The 19,110-nt window shown below is 41.9% G+C and overlaps 1 protein-coding gene across 3 annotated transcripts in view; it reads right to left on the reverse strand.

The window, feature by feature from the left end:
* Positions 1-19,110, reverse strand: part of ERGIC3 (ERGIC and golgi 3) — a 54,804-nt gene that overhangs the window by 32,149 nt on the left and 3,545 nt on the right. For all 3 annotated transcript variants that reach the window (XM_082271948.1, XM_082271950.1, XM_082271949.1), the window contains exons 2-3: positions 9,392-9,462; positions 5,628-5,715 (exon numbers count right to left, since the gene is read on the reverse strand). In XM_082271948.1, coding sequence (XP_082128074.1) covers positions 5,628-5,715; positions 9,392-9,462 — 159 coding nt within the window. The remainder of the gene's footprint in view (positions 1-5,627; positions 5,716-9,391; positions 9,463-19,110) is intronic.

A 19,110-nucleotide genomic window follows, 5' to 3' on the forward strand; every position in this document is an offset into this window, starting at 1 on the left:
CCTGACCCTTTTTCTATATACACTGCTCAAAAAAAAATGAAAAGGAACACTTTTTAATCGGTTATAGCATCAAGTCAATTAAACTCCTGGGATATTGATTTGGTCAGTTAAGTAGCAGAGGGGGGTTGTTTAATCAGTTTTAGCTGCTTTGGTGTTAAATTAATAGGTGCACTAGATGGGCAACAATGAGATGACCTCCAAAACAGGAATGGTTTCAGGTAGAGGCCACTGAATTTTTTTTTCCCTACTCATCTTACTGACTGTTTTTTACTAGTTTTGCATTTGGCTAGGGTCAGTGTCACTACTGGTAGCATGGGGCGATACCTGGACCCTATAGAGCAACCTTTCTCAACCTTTTCAACACAGAGGAACCCTTGAAATAAATTTCAGGTCTCGGGAACCCCTGCTAAAAATTACAAATCTACAACTCATTACACAGTCAGTGGGAAGAATGCTCCTTACTCTGGTCATCATTGGGAAGAATTACCCTCTTACAGATAGCTAAAAGGAACAATGGTGTCATTGGAAACTTATCTGAGAGGCAGAAACTGCCCATTGCTCAAGGAACCCCTAGCAACCTCAGGAGGAACCCTGGTTGAGAAACCCTGCTATAGAGGTTGCACCGGCAACCGCCAGGATGGCACAGCAATAAGTGCCATTGCCAGAAGGTTTGCTGCGTCTCCCAGCACAGTCTCAAGAGCATGGAGGAGATTCCACGAGACAGGCAGTTACTCTAGGAGAGCTGGACGGGGCCATAGAAGGTCCTTAAGCCATCAGCAGGACCAGTATTTGCTCCTTTGTGCAAATAGGAACAGGATGAGCACTGCCAGAGCCCTACAAAATGACCTCCAGCAGGCCACTGGTGTAAATGTCTCTGACCAATCAGAAACAGACTTCATGAGTGTAGCCTGAGGGCCCGACGTCCTCTAGTGGGTGCTGTGCTGTGCTCACTGCCCGGCACCATGGAGCTCGACTGGCATTTGTTATTGAACACCAGAATTAGCAAGTCCACCACTGGCACCCTGTGCTTTTCACAAATGAGTGCAGGTTCACCCTGAGCATGTGACAAACGTGAAAGGGTCTGGAGAAGCCATGGAGAACATTATGCTGCCTGTGACATTGTTCAGCATGGTTTGGTGGTGGGTCAGTGATGGTCTGGGGAGGCATATCCATGGAGGACCACACAGACCTCTACAGGCTAGACAATGGCACCCTGACTGCCACTGGGTATCGGGGTGAAATCCTTGGACCCATTGTCAGACCCTATGCTGGTGCAGTGGGTCCTGGGTTCCTCCTGGTGCACGACAATGCCTGGCCTCTTATGGGGAGAGTATGCAGACAGTTCCTGGAGGATGAAGGAATCGATACCAATGAATGGCTCCCACACTCGCCTGACCTAAATCCAATAGAACACCTCTGGGTCACTATGTGTTGGTCTATCCAATGCCGCCAGGTTGCACCTCAGTCTGTTCAGGAGCTCAGTGATGCCCTGGTCCAGATCTGGGAGGAAATACCCTCAGGACATCATCCGTCCTCTAATTAGGAGCATGCCCCTACGTTGTCAGGCATAAATACAAGCATGTGGGGGCCATACAAACTACTGAGTGTTAGTTACTGCAATGAAATTTCAGCAAAATGGACTAGCCTGTTGCACCATTTTTTCACTTTGATTTTTATTTCCATCAAACGATGTGGCATCCTTTTGTTTCCAACACATTACCCAGTTCATATCAGTATAGATATCCAGCATGATATTTTTCCTCATCGAGATCTGATGTGTTTTTAAAGTGTGTCTTTAATTTTTTTTGAGCACTGTGTGTATATATTTATTTTTATTAACCTATTGTCTAACCAAAATCTGTTTCCCAAACATTGGTCACTATTGTGGTAAAATTACAACCTTAGTATTGCAATTTTCTTGACTAAAAACAGTATTCCACACCTCGCAGATTTAGGCTCAGTTCACATATATGCAAATTCGATTTTTGAACCGTATCCAATTCGCATGGCATGTGAAACAACATTGATTTCCATTGAAGCTGTTCATATATATGTGGTGCATCCGCAGTGTGATGCTTTTGAAGATCTAAACTGCAATGTTTCTTGGGAAGTTGGTGGAGCTGGGTTCTCTCCAGATGCTGTCCTGAAAGATGACTGGGGAAAATATGAGACTAAAGCTGGTCATACATTATACAATTTCTTATGCAATTTTCTTTAGGCCCCTTTCACACTTATGGGACCTAAAAGTCGCTCAATTTTGCCATGATTTTTTTGCAATTTTGACCGGACTTAAAGCAATGCCTATGTCTATGGACCTCAAAACATTAAAATCTACTACTTTGAAGTCTTTGCGACTTGAAGTTGCACAGATATGAACGGTACTCATTGGAAATCATGGAGTACGACTTGTCATGCGACTTTGCAGTCCCAAGTGGCAGGACAAGTCGCACAAATGTGAAAGGGGCCTTAGACTTACCTTCAACTATATAGTGCAAGGGCCTACAGTGCCTTGCGAAAGTATTCGGGCCCCCCTTGAACTTTGCAACCTTTTGCCACATTTTCAGGCTTCAAACAAAGATATAAAACTGTAATTTTTGGTGAAGAATCAACAACAGGTGGGACACAATCATGAAGTGGAACGAAATTTATTGGATATTTTAAACTTTGTTAACCACTTTACCACCGGAGGATTTTGCTGTCTTCCGCCCAGGCCACTTTTTGCGATTTGGCGCTGTGCGACTTCAACTGACAATTGCGCGGTCGTGCAACGCCGTACCCAAACTAAATTTACGTCCTTTTTTTCCCACAAACAGAGCTTTCTTTTGGTGGTATTTGATCACCTGTGCGATTTGTACTTTTTGCGCTATAAACAAAAAAAGAGCGTAAATTTGGAAAAAATAACAATATTTTTCACATTTTTTTATATGAAATTCCCCCCAAAAAAGATGTAAAAACCAATTTTTTTTAAAAATTTTTGGCCAATTTGTTTTCTGCTACCTATGTTTGGTTAAAAAAAAAAAAAAAAAAAAAAAAAAAAAAAAAATCGCAATAAGCGTATTTTGATTGGTTTGCGCAAAAGTTATTGCGTTTACTAACAAAGGGAAAGATTTCTGTCATTTTTGGTGTTTTTTTTTTTTTTAACGCGTAATGGCGGCGATCTGCGATTTTTTTGTGGGACTGCGACATTGCGGCGGACAGATCAGACCCTTGACTGACATTTTTGACACTTTTGGGGGTACCAGTGACATTACTGCAGTAATCAGTGCTATATATATGCACTGTTACTGTAAAAATGACACTGGCAGGGAAGGGGTTAATTTTATTGGAGAGGGAGGGGTTAATGTATGCCTGGTGCTTACTGACGTGTAGGGGGGGAGGTGACAGTGAGTCATGGACAAATCGGATGTCCAGCTATGCTGAACAGTCCGATCTGTCACTCCCTGTCACTATGGAGATCCGTCCGCTTGTGTTTACACAGGCGGGCGGATCTCCACACTAGATCCCCGGCGATCGGGGCAGAGCAGCGGCGATCGGGGCAGAGCAGCGGCGATCGCCGCTGCTCCTCCCCTGGCCCGACTCCCGCTGTGAATGAAAACAGCGGGAGCGAGCCTCCGGCGGCGCGCAAGCGCCGCCCAGAAGGGGGAGTGTCTGACGACGTTAATACTACGTCGTCAGACGATAACGAACCACTCTGCCGCAGTAGTATTACCGCGAGCAGACGTAAAGTGGTTAAATAAAAAACTGAAAAATTGGGCGTGCAAAATTATTCAGCTACTTTACTTTCAGTGCAGCAAACTCTCTCCAGAAGTTCAGTGAGGATCTCTGAATGATCCAATGTTGACCTAAATGACTAATGATGATAAATAGAATCCACCTGTGTGTAATCAAGTCTCCGTATAAATGCACCTGCACTGTGATAGTCTCAGAGGTCCGTTTAAAGCGCAGAGAGCATCATGAAGAACAAGGAACACACCAGGCAGGTCCGAGATACTGTTGTGGAGAAGTTTAAAGCCGGATTTGAATACAAAAAGATTTCCCAAGCTTTAACCATCCCAAGGAGCACTGTGCAAGCGGAAATGGGAGTATCAGACCACTGCAAATCCACGAAGGCCTGGCCGTCCCTCTAAACTTTCAGCTCATACAAGGAGAAGACTGATCAGAGACGCAGCCAAGAGTCCCATGATCACTCTGGATGAACTGCAGAGATCTACAGCTGAGGTGGGAGACTCTGACCATAGGACAACAATCAGTCGTATACTGCACAAATGTGGCCTTTATGGAAGAGTGGAAAGAAGAAAGCCATTTCTTAAAGATATCCATAAAAAGTGTCATTTAAAGTTTGCCACAAGCCACCTGGGAGACACACCAAACATGTGGAAAAAGGTGCTCTGGTCAGATGAAACCAAAATCGAACTTTTTGGCAATAATGCAAAATGTTATGTTTGGCGTAAAAGCAACACAGCTCATCACCCTGAACACACCATCCCCACTGTCAAACATGGTGGTGGCAGCATCATGGTTTGGGCCTGCTTTTCTTCAGCAGGGACAGGGAAGATGGTTAAAATTGATGGGAAGATGGATGGAGCCAAATACAGGACCATTCTGGAAGAAAACCTGATGGAGTCTGCAAAAGACCTGAGACTGGGATGGAGATTTGGCTTCCAACAAGACAATGATCCAAAACATAAAAGCAAAATATACAATGGAATGGTTCACAAAAAAAAATATCCAGGTGTTAGAATGGCCAAGTCAAAGTTCAGACCTGAATCCAATCGAGAATCTGTGGAGAGAACTGAAAACTGCTTTTCACAAACGCTCTCCATCCAACCTAACTGAGCTCGAGCTGTTTTGCAAGGAGGAATGGGCAAAAATTTCAGTCTCTCGATGTGCAAAACTGATAGAGTCATACCCCAAGCGACTTACAGCTGTAATCGCAGCAAAAGGTGGCGCTACAAATTATTAACTTAAGGGGGCTGAATAATTTTGCACGCCCAATTTTTCACTTTTTTATTTGTTAAAAAAGTTTGAAATATCCAATAAATTTCGTTCCACTTCATGATTGTGTCCCACTTGTTGATTCTTCACAAAAAATTACAGTTTTACATCTTTATGTTTGAAGCCTGAAATGTGGCAAAAGGTCGAAAAGTTCAAGGGGGCCGAATACTTTTGCAAAGCACTGTATCTGACTGCATACAAATTGAAAGGTTTTAGGTTTGACCTCATATGGTATTGGTAACTCTAAAGGAAAGTTGTAGAAGAACGTTAGATAATGTATGGCCAGCCTTACTGGCCATGTCACCAGGTTAAAATAATGGGGGAAAAAAAGCCTACAAAAATAAAAAAAAAAAAATTTTGAATGCAGCCACCACATTTAAGAATTGGTTTTGGTTTTTGGGTTTAACACTATTTTGAACTCCTGTCATGATTCGTCATGCACTGACTTTCAGTACCAATCTTAGATTTTCATTTTGTCATGAACTCTGGTGGGGAGATTTTGCTTCAGGACTCCCAATAAGAGGTCAGCAAGTAATTTATTCAGCCAGCTCCCACCAATAACAATATATGGATCAGCAGCACAAATCTTTTCATTTCAGCAAAAATTTCACAACTGAATAAGGTTTACTCACAAGCACAAGGCATATGTGGAAATACAATATCAATATTGATCTTTAACTTGTCTCCTCTAGTTTTATCGACAAATAGTTCAGGATATACCTAAGAATTAAAAAAAAAAAAAAAAAAAACAAGATTCAGTAATGTCACAAATGCATTTCTGCTATCAAAACTTCAGCCAAACAATTTCATACACTATAAAGACACATTTCATGGCATGTTAAGGTAAGTAGAAAAATACTTGATCTAGGAGCAAGACAAACAGGTAATACAACTACAACAGGAGGGAAAAATAAAAACTGCTGTTAAAGCGAGTGACAGACTCCATCATATGTCATTTGTTTTTATTCTGCCCATTTTTGATTCACTTTTAATTTTAGACATAAACTATGTTTAAATCCTTGCGTTTTTATTGGTGTGTGGCCTCATTGAGGTAGGGCTCTAGAATTCTCCCAAGGAGGACACTTGTTTTAGTAACAAATGTCAAAGGTTGGCTTATCCAACCTTTTCAGAGATTTCCTCACACTTCCTGTTGTGTCACCAGGTAGGAAGCAAGGAGGAAAGATCACCAAAGCAGAGCAGAGGGAAGCAGACAGCAATAATGACTAGGCAGATTATCTTTCACCCTATCCAAAAGTTAAGAAAAAAAAAAAAAAAGACTGGTTTTCCTTAACCCTACACTCCCATCTATTTTTTGTGCGTTTTCAGTTTTTGCAGAAACGCACTACAGTCCATTCAACAGTGTTTCCTGTGGTACATGTTCACATCTATGCGTTTTTCAGCCGGTGCGTTTTTGGAAAGGGTCAGGGACTTTTTTTTCCTGCAGCAGATGGGGTTTTTTTCTTTTTGATCTCCCCTTTAAAAGCACTGTATATAGCTGGTTGTTAAGGAGCTGAAGCAGGGCTGCCACATCCTTAACAACTGAGGAGTCATCAGCTGTCAATAGGATTCCCCGCTGACAGCTGAAAAAAAAAAAAAGGAAGAATTGTCGGCTAAAAGAATTTGAGAAAAAAATCGTTGTTTGCCCCCCCCCCCCCCCCACCGATGCATACTGGTATAGATTTGCAAAAAAAAAAAAAAGGTGTGTAGTCCCACCGAAAGCACCCCTTAAGAAAGGGGGCCCCCCCAAACCAACCCCCCTCCCTTGTAAATGGGGCACGTTAAACCCCTACCAATTCACAAAAAAAAAACAGTGTAGTGTTTAAAAACAAAAAAAATGAGACAGTTCTTTATTAAAAATGAAGAATGTCCCCGTCATAACTCCAACGTCAACCACAATGTCTTCTTTCTCCGCTTCATTCACTGATGTCTTCTTTCTTCGCTTCCCCTGCCGATGTCAGCGATCAGCAGTGTTTAATCGCTCAGTTCTTAGTCTTGGAGGTGGCGGTGAAACAGTGCTGCACCCATCTAGGCGAGTATGATTTTTTATTTTTACCATACTTCTCTTTTAACCCTGTTTTGTAAGTTGAGGAGGCAGGACTGTAAATGTGGCCATGAGCAGCTTACACGGAAAGCTGTGTGGAACTAGTCTCACTGCTGGAGGGCCCCAGTTGGATTTCGGAATAAGATATTTCTCCTTATTCCAACACCCTCAGATATAATGAGAATTTGCAACACAGGGAGCCACCGGCAAGGTTAGATGGGGCTTAAAAAAAAATACATTATAAAACAGGGTGTGGGTGGGCTTAGGGATAGCTTAGTTTGGGGGTTTAATCTGAACCTGAAGAGGTGTGGGCTTGGTGTATAGCCTGAGTGACTAGAAGCTCGAAAGTGTCACAGGGATAGATCTGAAAAATAAAAGCTACTTGCAGGTACCACATCAGCACTGTCACCTTCCACACCATGCTCCAAAATCACTTTAAATGGTATCTAAACCCAAAAGCAAACATTTAATTGCAGATTACCAGTCCTTAGACATATGGAAGAAAAATAATTGTTGATCCTGTCAGAAATCCAGCATCCTTTTGCATTTCCTTTAGAGTGAACAATGATCAACTTCTCAGTTTTATTGTGAACTACAAAGCACCCCCCTTTCTCATGTTACAGGGGTAAGGAGGGGTGTTCTGTAGTCCTAACACAAGGTGACAACTTGCTTCTTCATAGACACAGCATAGCGAGTAGTCCTTATCAACTATTAGCAGGATCATCAGGTAATAAAGGAAAAAAGGTCTGAAAAAGAAAACGAATATAGCCACAATATCCAAGAACCAGTAAGGTGCAATATATTACATTTTCTTTCTGGGTTTATATGCCCTTTAAATCGAAAGGTCACTGCTTTTGAACAACAAACACATCCTGCTGCCTACAATGGAAAGTACACAGAATATGCTCCTCTAGGGTTACTTTATGTTTATTCTGGAGAAAGGTTACATAATTTAAACCACTTCAGCCCCGGAATGTTTTACCCCCTTCCTGACTAGCTCATTTTTTGCGATACGGCACTGCGTTGTTTTAACTGACATTTGCGCGGTTGTACAACGCTGCACCCAAGTAAAATGTAGGTCCTTTTTTTCCCCACAAATAGGGCTTTTTTTTGGTGGTATTTAATCACCTCTATGATTTTTATTTTTTGTGCTTAAGACCCGGTTCACACTCATGCGAGTGCCGGGTTCGCATGTAATGTCGGAGCGCACTGCTCCGACATTACATGCGATCAGCTGTGCGGTGCGAGTTTAGCCATACAGTTTGTATGGCTAAATTCGCATCGCACCCGGTGCAAACACGCACAGGAGGCATTTTTGCAGCCGCATCAGGATCGGATCGCACAGCGGTTCACACTTGTGCGATCCCATCCTGTGCGAACTGCACGATCGCACTGCGATATGCGATCAAACTGGGGGTGTCGTTAAGATTACATTGACACCCCCAGCGTATCGCATATGGCAGTGTGAACTGCCGGGGGTGCGTGTGCGATGCGGGAAAAGGCTGCGAATTCGCAGCCTTCCCGCATCGCAATAGTGTGACCCGAGCCTTAAACAAAATAAAAAAACAACACAATTTTGAAAAAAATATATATATTTACTTTATGCTATAAAACATATCTAATCAAAAATAAATAAATAATAAATCAAATTTCTTCATCATTTTAAGCCAACTTGTATTCTGGTACATATTTTTGGTAAAAAAAAAAAAAAAAAGTGCATAATGGTTTGCGCAAAAGTTATAGCGTCTACAAGCTATGAGATAGATTTATGAACTTTTTGTTTATTTTAATTGTTTTTATTAGCAATGGCAGCAATCAGTGATTTTTAGTGGCCTTTCGGCGGACAAATCTGACACTAAGTGACACTTTTTGAGGAACATTGACTAATACTGTGATCAGTGCTTAAAAAACAAAAAAAGCACTGTCACTGTATAAATTACACTGGCAGGGAAGGGGTTAACATCAGGGGTGATCAAAGGGTTAAGTGTGCTCCTAGGGAGTGCTTTTTTAACTGTGTGGGGGATGGACTGACTGCAGGAAGAGAGAGATCTGTGTTCTTGATTAGTAGGAACACAAGATCTCACAGAACGACAATCTGCTTTGTTTACATAGGCAGACTGCTGTCCTGTCATTCCTCCAACTATCGCGACCAGCGGCCGCGCTGATTGGCTCCCACTGGCTCTAGCGGTGCGTGCGCCCCCTAGAGTCCATGGAAACAATCACAGGTACACGATTTTGTGCTTAAGGGCTGCCCTTGCGCAGTAAATGTACACGGGGCAGTCCTTAATTGGTTAAGTCAACAGAAATAAAAATCAAATTAAACAGCAAAATGAAAAATGAAAAAATAGGACTTACCTCTTTTGTGAGAAAATACTGAAGCTCAGAGAAAAACAAAATCAGCATTATAAGACCACTAGTCACAGTAACTGAAAAGAAAAAAGAAAACTTGGTTAAGAATGACAAATCAGTGCACATGTATGATGCAACACCAACATTCAGACTCAAGGCTTATGGAAAGTTATGACTTGGGCAACGCAATTGAACTTGTAAATAAAAACTACAAGACTGAAACTCTTTGGTATTCTATCCAATTGGCATCATTCCCAAACCACACAAATTATGTCCATTGCCAAAACCGATCCTGCCTGTGTCCCCATCGGTGAGTTCGCTCTTCACTTCTGCCTGATGAAATCACTTGGCTTTCCCTTAGTTCAGACTAAAATTATTATTATTAATTAATATATATATATATATATATATCAGACTAAAATTATTATTATTAATTAATATATATATATATATATATATATATATATATATATATATATATATATACACACATACACACACTCAAATATAATCACATGCTGCTCCAGAAGTCCCCACACTCCACAATTACATCTCAGGTGCTGACTCGTTTCTACTAAATCAGCCAATTGTACCAGCAACATGAATTCCTCATATTGAGATGCAAAATAATACCTGCCAGAGGGAACAGGTTCTCTTCTGACATGTGGCACCCTAGCCATAGTACTTTCTCTGTGAGTTGCTGTGTCCAGCATGAAACATGTCAGAAGAGAATCTGTTCCTCCTATTTTAAATAAAGTAAAAATATAAATTTTGCATGTTCGTGTGCGGCATTCTTTTTGTTTATATACACGCAAACTTCAAGTAAATGACAAGATTTCTAAGGCTCCACTTTGGGGAGTTTTTCTGCTCTAGGATCAGCTCTCAAAACGCCCAACAAGACAAATCCTATTCATTTCAATGGCCCCTGTTCACATCTGAGCATTTTGATGCTGTGAGCAAAACGCCCACGCTCAAAAAAGTACATGAGCTTCTTTTTGGGCAGATTACAGGCGTTTTCCATTGATCTCTATTCAATCTAAAAGCGCCTGCACAAAAAATGCCTGTAAAAACGCCTGTAAATCGCAGTAAAAAAAACATGAAAACGTTACGCTCAGGTGTGAATGTAGCCTAAAGCTTGTGCTTCACCAATATTCTTTAGACTGCCAGCAAAAAAAAAAAAAAAAAAAAATATTTAAAATATGCTGGGTTACAAATCGTTGGGTGTAAAAAGGTGGTGGCCACCCCTGGATCACTGTTTTCTTTATTATTTACACTACTATTGAAGGCCAAAACTATAGCTTTTGTTATACATCAAGCGCTCCGGCAGGAGACCTACAGGTCTGCTACACACAAGCTGTCCTCGTCTCTCTGCAACAACCCAAAAAAGTTGGGACAGAGCAAAAAAGCTGGCAAAGTACAACTCCAAAAAATTATTGTGGTTACCATGGTGAAGCGTCCCCTTTTCTGTAACCGTCTGGGAACTAAAGAGACCGGATACTGGAGTTTTGAGAGAGGAACGTTGTTCCATTCTTAGACAAACGTTGTCTGTGTTCCCAGGCTGAGACAGCAGAAGAAACCTGACATTTTACCAGGGGTATGTAGACTTTTTATTATATCCACCGTACTGCAGCCGGACATAGGAAGTACAGCGGACTCTCTCACCTATGTGTTTCAACAACCGATGTTTGTAAGTTCCATCACCTTTTATTCAATAAATGTATCTGGGGTAATGCACCATTGTCCGCTTCTTTATATCTCTCCCATGGCACTTGGTGGAGTTCATTAGGAGAGCGGATCGATAAGGTGGGAAGTCTGCCCAGGTCATCTGGCCATCTGAGAGAACCTTCATTTAGGATGATTGTACCGCGCTTTACCTGCACCTTTTGGTAAGAGGCCCGTCAGTGTGTGCACACAGAGTGGGAGTGTGGTGAAGGATCTCTCTTTAGCAGCTGGCCACATGTATCTATCTTGCCCATTAGCTGTCAATTTCTGGTAAGGCGATAAGCCTGAAGGTGGTGGGAATCACTCACTCACACAGCTGTTTTATCACCAGAGTTGATTTTCATCAAGAATTTTGGTCACCGTCACAGGGTGAAGAGTGTTCAATACATTGGACCTATTGTGGACTTATTCATTTTTCATCACTTGAATATTGACAGTTTAACCATTGCACTTGTTGGGACTATTGATTTGAATTTATGGAGATGGTCACATGTGTATTTGCATTTATAGTTTCAGTGTATTTATGCTAGGAACTTCAATTTTGTTTAGCGCACCCCAATTCACAAAAAAAAAAAAAAAAAAAAAAAAAAAAAAAAAGTTGTTCCATTCTTGCCTGAGCATATGCGGCTCTAAAACCTGGATATATTATTCAGCACTGATGGTGCCTTTCCAGATGTGCAAGCTGTCCATTCCATACACACTAATGTACCCCAAACCTTAAGAGATCCAAGCTTTTGAACTGAGTGCTGATAAGCTAGAAGTTCCCTCTCCTCTTTAGTCCAGAGGATTCGGCACCCATAGATACCAAAAAGAATGTCCAATTAATTTCAATTTGTCTGACCACAGAACAGTTGTCCACTTTGCAACAGACCATTTTAGAGCTTTTTGAGCTTTGGCCCAGAGAAGACAGAGGAGTTTCTATATCATGATAAGATATAGCTTCTCCTTTACATTTTTGGATGGCATGACGAGCTGTGTTCACAGACAGTGACTTTTGGAATTATTTCTGAGCCCATGCAATGATGTCCATTGCAGAATCATGCCTGTTTTTAATGCAGTGCCCGAAGATAACCGGCATCCAATATTGCATTTTGGCCTTGTCTATTGCGCACAGAGATTTCTCCAGATTCTCTGAATCTTTTGATATTACCTATTGTTGAAGATAGAGACGTACCTATCTATTTATTTTATATTCTTTGCAATTTTTCATTGAGGAACATTATTCTAAAATGGTTTGACAATTTTTAGATGCAGCTTTTTACAGACTGGTGAACCTCTGCCCATCTTTATGTCAGATACTCTGACTCTCGAAGATGCTCTTTTGATACCCAATCAGATTACTGATCTGTTGCCAAATAACCTAACCTACTTAAGGCCTGTACACACGTAGCGATTGTCGGACGTAAATATTCGGCCACCGTCCGATCGGCCGATTGTCGGCTTGTTAGTATGATGCTTCCAACAACCGACTGCGACTTTTCGGCCGAAAGGAATCTGATGTGCAGGCTTTAAAATTTTTGTTGGCCAACACCAGAACGGCCGATTGTTCCTCAGTCAGTACAGAATTCAGCCGACAAACCGCAGATGAGCAAGACTGGGCATGCTCAGAGAAGAAAAAAAAAAAACACACGGAAAGTTAACCATCACATGACATCACTTCTGCAGTCGGTTGTTGTTGGCCGACAAAATTCGTGTGCAGTCTTTAGCACTTTTCAACCTACACGACAGCACCGGACAAAAGACGGCCGATCGTTCGGCCGACAATCGGTGCGTGTGTACGGGCCTTTAGTTACAAAATGTTCTTCCAGCTCCTCCTTATTCGTACCAATTACTTTGCAAGATTTTTGTTGCCCTGTTTCAACTTTGAGACATGTTGTAATAGATTTGAAAGCAATCTGTATGGGATTTTTTTGGCACCAAAAACAATTTATATAAAAGGTTTTCGCTTTATTATCACAAAACAGTAAAAACAAGGATATATCAAAAACAATACAAAGCCTTGTTAAAAACAGACCACAAATTTTGTAGTCATCTAACATTTATACCCTTTGTTAGAGACATGTTGCTGCCATCGATTTCAAAATGACCTTTTTAAAAAAAATAAAAAAAATAAAAAAATAAAAAAACATTTTATAGGGTTTCTATTGTGAATAAAATAAGCGTTTGAGATTTGTAAATCATTGCATTCTGTTTTTATGTAGATTTTACACAGTATCCCAACTTTTTTGGAATTGGGGTTGTAATACGGACTGGTCATTTTTTCTTTTTCCTCCTTGAGCAGGGTGAAGGATTTTCTACCCATCCCCCTGTAGGTTATTGCAGTTAGCCTGTAGTGGATGATGCCTGCTGGGTCACTCCCACACCTCTGCTCAGGTGATTATTTTACTGCTACATTTACATGGAAATATTGGAGTTTGCAAGGGCATCTGGTGCACACAAAGTGAATTTATATCAACTTTGTGCCCCGAGTTCAGCTTCGAAAACTTGAGTCACTGCAGTGGAAGACAGCAGATGAAGTCAGAGCTGCCAACCTGCATGCCTGTTCCAGGTGAAGAACCAAGAAGTGAAACAAGGATGAGGATGACGGTCTAAAGCCTCGTACACACGCATTGATTGTTGGCAGTAAATTTTCGGCCAACGTCCGATCGGCCGATTGTCAGCTTGTTAGTATGATGCTTCCGACAACCGACTGCGACTTTTCGGCCGAACAAAATCTGGTGTGCATGCTATAAAATTTTTGTTGGCCTTCAGCAGAACGGCCGATTGTTCCTCAGTCAGTACAGATTTCGGCAGACAAAAATGTGATGATCAAGACTGGGCATGTTCAGAGAAGAAAAAACACACGAAAAGTAGACCAGAACATGACATCACTTCTGCAGTTGGCTGTTGGCCGACAAAATTTGTGTGCAGTCTTGAGCACATTTCAACCAACACAACAACTCTGGACAAAAGACGGCCGATCAGTCGGCCAACAATCGGTGCGTGTGTACGAGGCTTAAGAGCTTGCACCTTTAAAGGATAAGTTCACTTTGAAGTAGATTTAGATAGGAGTCTTAATTTCCCATGCCTCTGAAGCCGAATCCGCGTTCCGATCGTACTCCAGAGGCTACTGACAGGCGGGTGAGGAGCAATGCAACACCTCCTAACCACCTGTTCTAATCCTATTTTTGCCAACAATCGTGCCACAACTGCATGCATTAATCACAGTTACAGGGAGCTTCCCCATCTACTTGAATGTGAAGTTTTCAGAGGGCTTGCCACCCACTGATCGCTACATGTTGGGCGAACTTTGCAGTTGGTGCAAATTGAAGCATCACAACATGTAAACATCCCCATCGACTGTTTATTGCAACTTAAAGGGGGGGGGCAGTTGGTGGGCAGCAGAAATGTGTCTCAACCACACATTTTTTATGCCCCCCCCAACCGCAATTCTAAATGAAGCCCTGGTAACATGATAAATGTTACACCCATATGTAGGATGTAACAATGCAGTACACCGTTCACTCCCCTTGTGACATCACGTGGGATCTTCTTCCCGCTCTAACATTTTAAAAACAGTGCGGCTGTGCAGGGGCTTCCCCCTCACAGCCGAATCATTTATTCACAGAGATCTCTGAATGAATAAACTAAAAGACCCACCGCAGCAGATGGCTTGTAATTCTCAATTAACTACCAGGACGCTAATCAGTGCCCTCAAAAGTTCACTGACACCTCCTGCAGCTGGATAACTGTCTGCCTGTACAGAGATAGGGGCAGAGAGCTGTCAGCAGTGTGTACAGGAGCCTAACAAATGCTGTGCAGGCTTCAAGAAAAAAATAATAATAATTTCCCTTTAAACCCAGTTCCTTTTCTGCTCAAGATGTCTGACTCTTATGGCTTATGGACAGTAAAAGGTTAACTTCCACCTACACAGTCCCATCATTGTTTAAAGATTTTTACGGTTCACCAACTTCTGTTTGTGTTACAGAGCCTTGTCATCTCACCTTTTGATGTCCTAAAGCAGCTCTGGAAAAAGTATAGTTGATAATCCTCACTGCCATAACCAGCTAAAGACAGGGAGCGCTTTGTGTGCAGGGACAATGGGTAAGAGCAGATATAGCTATTGATATGACTGCTATGGAAAGGCTGAAAACAATTAAAGAGACTCCGTTGCCGGCAGAAAAAGAAAAATCTCTCTAAGGGCCTATGCACATGGGCACTGTTGCCCATATAGTGTATAAACCAGGCATATTCTGGCAGCCAGGAGGCACACATACAGCATACAGCCCTGTACAAATCAATGATAGGCTGAAATATACAGCTACTGTACACTGTTATGAGCTGCACTCATGTTCAGGCCCATGTGTGTTCAGAGACGTATGCCCAGAATGTAATGTTTCTGCATTCAGGACACGTGCCCCTGAATACAGGGAATGCCCATGACAACATACAGCGGCTGAGTATTTCATCCTGTCATTGATTATGACAGGGTTACTGGCATGGGGCTGTACACTGCATTGTGCCACACAGGCATCAGAACCCACCGCCATTTTTATGGGCAAAAGTGCCTGCCTGTGGACCCTAAAATTGACCCCTGTAAAAGACTTTTAAAGGGACATCCAAGCCCAAAAACAAAAAAAAAAAAAAAAAATGCAAATTACTAGTCCTTACATGTGGTGGCTGAACTCATTGTTTTCAGGCTAAGAAAAGTTTCTGCAAATACAGAAAATACCCCTTTATCTTGCTGGAATTGCACTGTCCTTGTCACTTCCTGTGCACTGAACTGATGTATCAAACAATGTCACTTTTTCAAAACTTTGGTATAACACAGACTCTAAAGTAAATAGAAATAAAACAAAAGGAAAGGAAAAGAAAAAAGGAGAACCACAATTTTGAGGAGATGTGACGTCCAATCAGGAAACAGATTTTTGGTGTTTAGGAAACATCCTCGTACTAAAATCAATGTCCCCTTGAGATTGGTCTTTTCCCTCGACTCCGGTGCCTCTCCCACCAGAAGGGTACCTTTGGTACCTCACTACAGTTTTGCTTCACAATTTTGATGCATCAATTAAGTGAAACTGGATCTGGATGACAGAGCACAGAATGCAACCTCTTCTGTCTATGCAACAGATCCCTCAAATAAAAATTTTATGACACATAACTTTTATCGCTATTCTCTTCTACTGTTTTACTGACTTTTTTTGGTGCTCCATCTGTCAGTCACACTATGAAATCAATATGTACAATGCTGGACCAGCAGCCCTACATTGTAAGTGAGGACGCCAAAGGCTCGCGCACAACACAGCATCAGAGGGAATAGGTGAGCGGCGGCTACCAGGGGGAGGGAAGAATAGGGTTAGTAAATACTGCATTTAAAGATAACCTAAAGACAAGCATTTAACCCTTTTGTAGTGTAGGGGGGAGTTTTGATTCTTTCAAGTGAACCTGAGAAAAACAACAACAGTCTGTGGTTACCTGTATGTGCCTGTCTAATGCCTCGTACACACGCATCGATTATTGGCCGGGAATTTTCGGCCAACGTCCGATCTGCCGATTGTCGGCTTGTTAGTATGATGCTTCCGACAACCGACTCCGACTTTTCGGCCGAAAAAAATCTGGTGTGCAGACTATAAAATTTTTGTTGGCCGTCACCACAACGGCCGATTTTCTGTCAGTCAGTACAGATTTCGGCAGACAAAAATCTGATGGGCAAGACTGGGCATGCTCAGAGAAGAAAAAAAACACAGAAAGTAAACCAGCACATGACATCACTTCAGAAGTAGATTTTTGCTGGCCGAGAAAATTCATGTGCAGTCTAGGTACATTCCAACCAACAAAAAACACAACTCTGGACAAAAGTCCGATAATCGTTGCGTGTGTACGAGGCATTAGTCTTCAAATCTACCGGCCTATCCCTGTATTTCAGTGGATCCCCTTGGATCTTAGATCTCAACTGTAAGTCAGAAAAGGTGACAGAGGTGCAGTATGTCAGTTGGTCTCATGGGGCTGTAGTACACTTTTAAATACCAGAGGTGTAGTATATGGTGTGCCTGTTGGAAATACTTGGTGTTGTTAATACAAAATGTTAGCCACATAGGTTGAAAAAAGACCCAAGTCCATCTAGTTCAACCAGAAGAAAAATGTATAACTAAATAGAAAACCTCTATATACAGAACCCTATACCCACCAAGCTGGTCCAGAGGAATGTGTGGTGTATGGGTAAGAAGTTAGGTGTCTGGTATATACAGTCTGTCAGGGAGACAATATATACAGTGTGTCATTTAGGCGTACGGTATATATACAGTGAGTTAGGTGACGGTACAGTACTGTGCAAAAGTTTTAGGCAGGTGTGAAAAAAAATGATGTAAAGTAAAAATGTTTTCAAAAATATATTTGTTTATTTTTTATCAATTTAAAAAATGCAAAGTGAACCAACACAAGAAGCATCTAAATCAAATTAATATTTGGTGTGACCACGCTTTGGCTTCAAACCGGCATTCATTCTCTCACTTGCACAAAGTCAGGGATTTTAGAGGATCGTAGGACAAGTGTATGATTAACTAATTATACCAAGAAGGTGCTAATAATCATCAATTTAAGGCTGAAACAAAAGTAATTAATTAACACAGAAACAGCTGCGCAGGAGGCTTAAAACTGGGTGAGGAACCACCAACATCTGTTACGAAGCAAGGTCTTTTCCTAGGCAAAGATTTTAACTCCTTGCCGACCGCCGCAAGTAGATTTACTGCGGTGGTCAGCCCCTGCCAGGCAGAGTGACGTTAATTAACGTCACTAGCCTGGGAGGGTCTGGGGAGCGAGCGCGCGCCCGCGCGGTCACGCACCCCCCCGCGCGTGTGACCAGCGGACCCGATGTCCGCAGGCCACTCGGCGATCGTCGGGGGAAGAGGGAGAATGTCAGGCAGCTTGTGTAAACAAGCTGCCTGTCATTCTCATCGCTGTAAAGACACTGATTACACGGATCTAGTATGTAGATCCGTTGATCAGTGTCCTTACAGCTAGAGCCACAGCCAATCACAGTAAGAATCACGCCCCTAGGGAAACACACAGCCCCTCCCTCCCAAATAAAGTTAACCCCTTCACTGCCAGTGTATTTTTACAGTAACAGTGCATATGTATAGCACTGATTACTGTAGAAATGTCACTGGTAACCCCAAAAGTGTCAAAAATGTCAGTCAAGGGTCCGATCTGTCCGCCGCAATGTCGCAGTACCGCAAAAAAAAAAATCGCAGATCGCCGCTATTACGCGTTAAAAAAAAAACAACAAAAATGACAAAAATCTTTCCCTTTGTTAGTAAACGCGATAACTTTTGCGCAAACCAATCAAAATACGCTTTTTGCGATTTTTTTTACCAAACATAGGTAGGATAAAACAAATTGGCCAAAAATGTTAAAAAATTTTGATTTTTACATTTTTTTTTGGGGGAATTTCATATAAAAAAATGTGAAAAATATTGCTATTTTTGCAAAATTGTCGCTCTTTTTTTGTTTATAGCGCGTGATCAAAAAATCGCACAGGTGATCAAATACCACCAAAAGAAAGCTCTGTTTGTGGGAAAAAAAGGACGTCAAATTCGTTTAGGTACAGCATCGCACGACCGCGCAATTGTCCGTTAAAGTCACGCAGTGCCGAATCGCAAAATACCCCCTGGTCTTTTAGCAGGAAAATCCTCCGGGGCTTAAGTGGTTAAAATCAGACTGGGGTTCAAGCTGTGCTGCTCAAGCTCTTTTGAAAAAGAACAAAGAAACAGAAAACATTGAGGACAGTAAACATAGTGGTCAGCCAAGTAAAGTTAGTTATTGTAAAGTCTCGTTTTTAGAAAATAAAAAAAAAACATAATGTTGTACTTACCTGCTCTGTTGCAGTGGATTTGCACAGGGCAGCCTGGATCCTCCTTTTCTTAGGTCCCTCTTCTCTGCTCCTGGCCCCTCCCTCCTGACGAGTGCCTCCACAGCAAGCAGCTTTCTATGGGGGCACCCATTTAGACATGGAGCTGAAATTCAGC

Source organism: Pelophylax lessonae (genome assembly GCF_965119305.1).
Source record: "Pelophylax lessonae genome assembly, chromosome: 11".
In the NCBI taxonomy this organism is placed as follows: domain Eukaryota; kingdom Metazoa; phylum Chordata; class Amphibia; order Anura; family Ranidae; genus Pelophylax; species Pelophylax lessonae.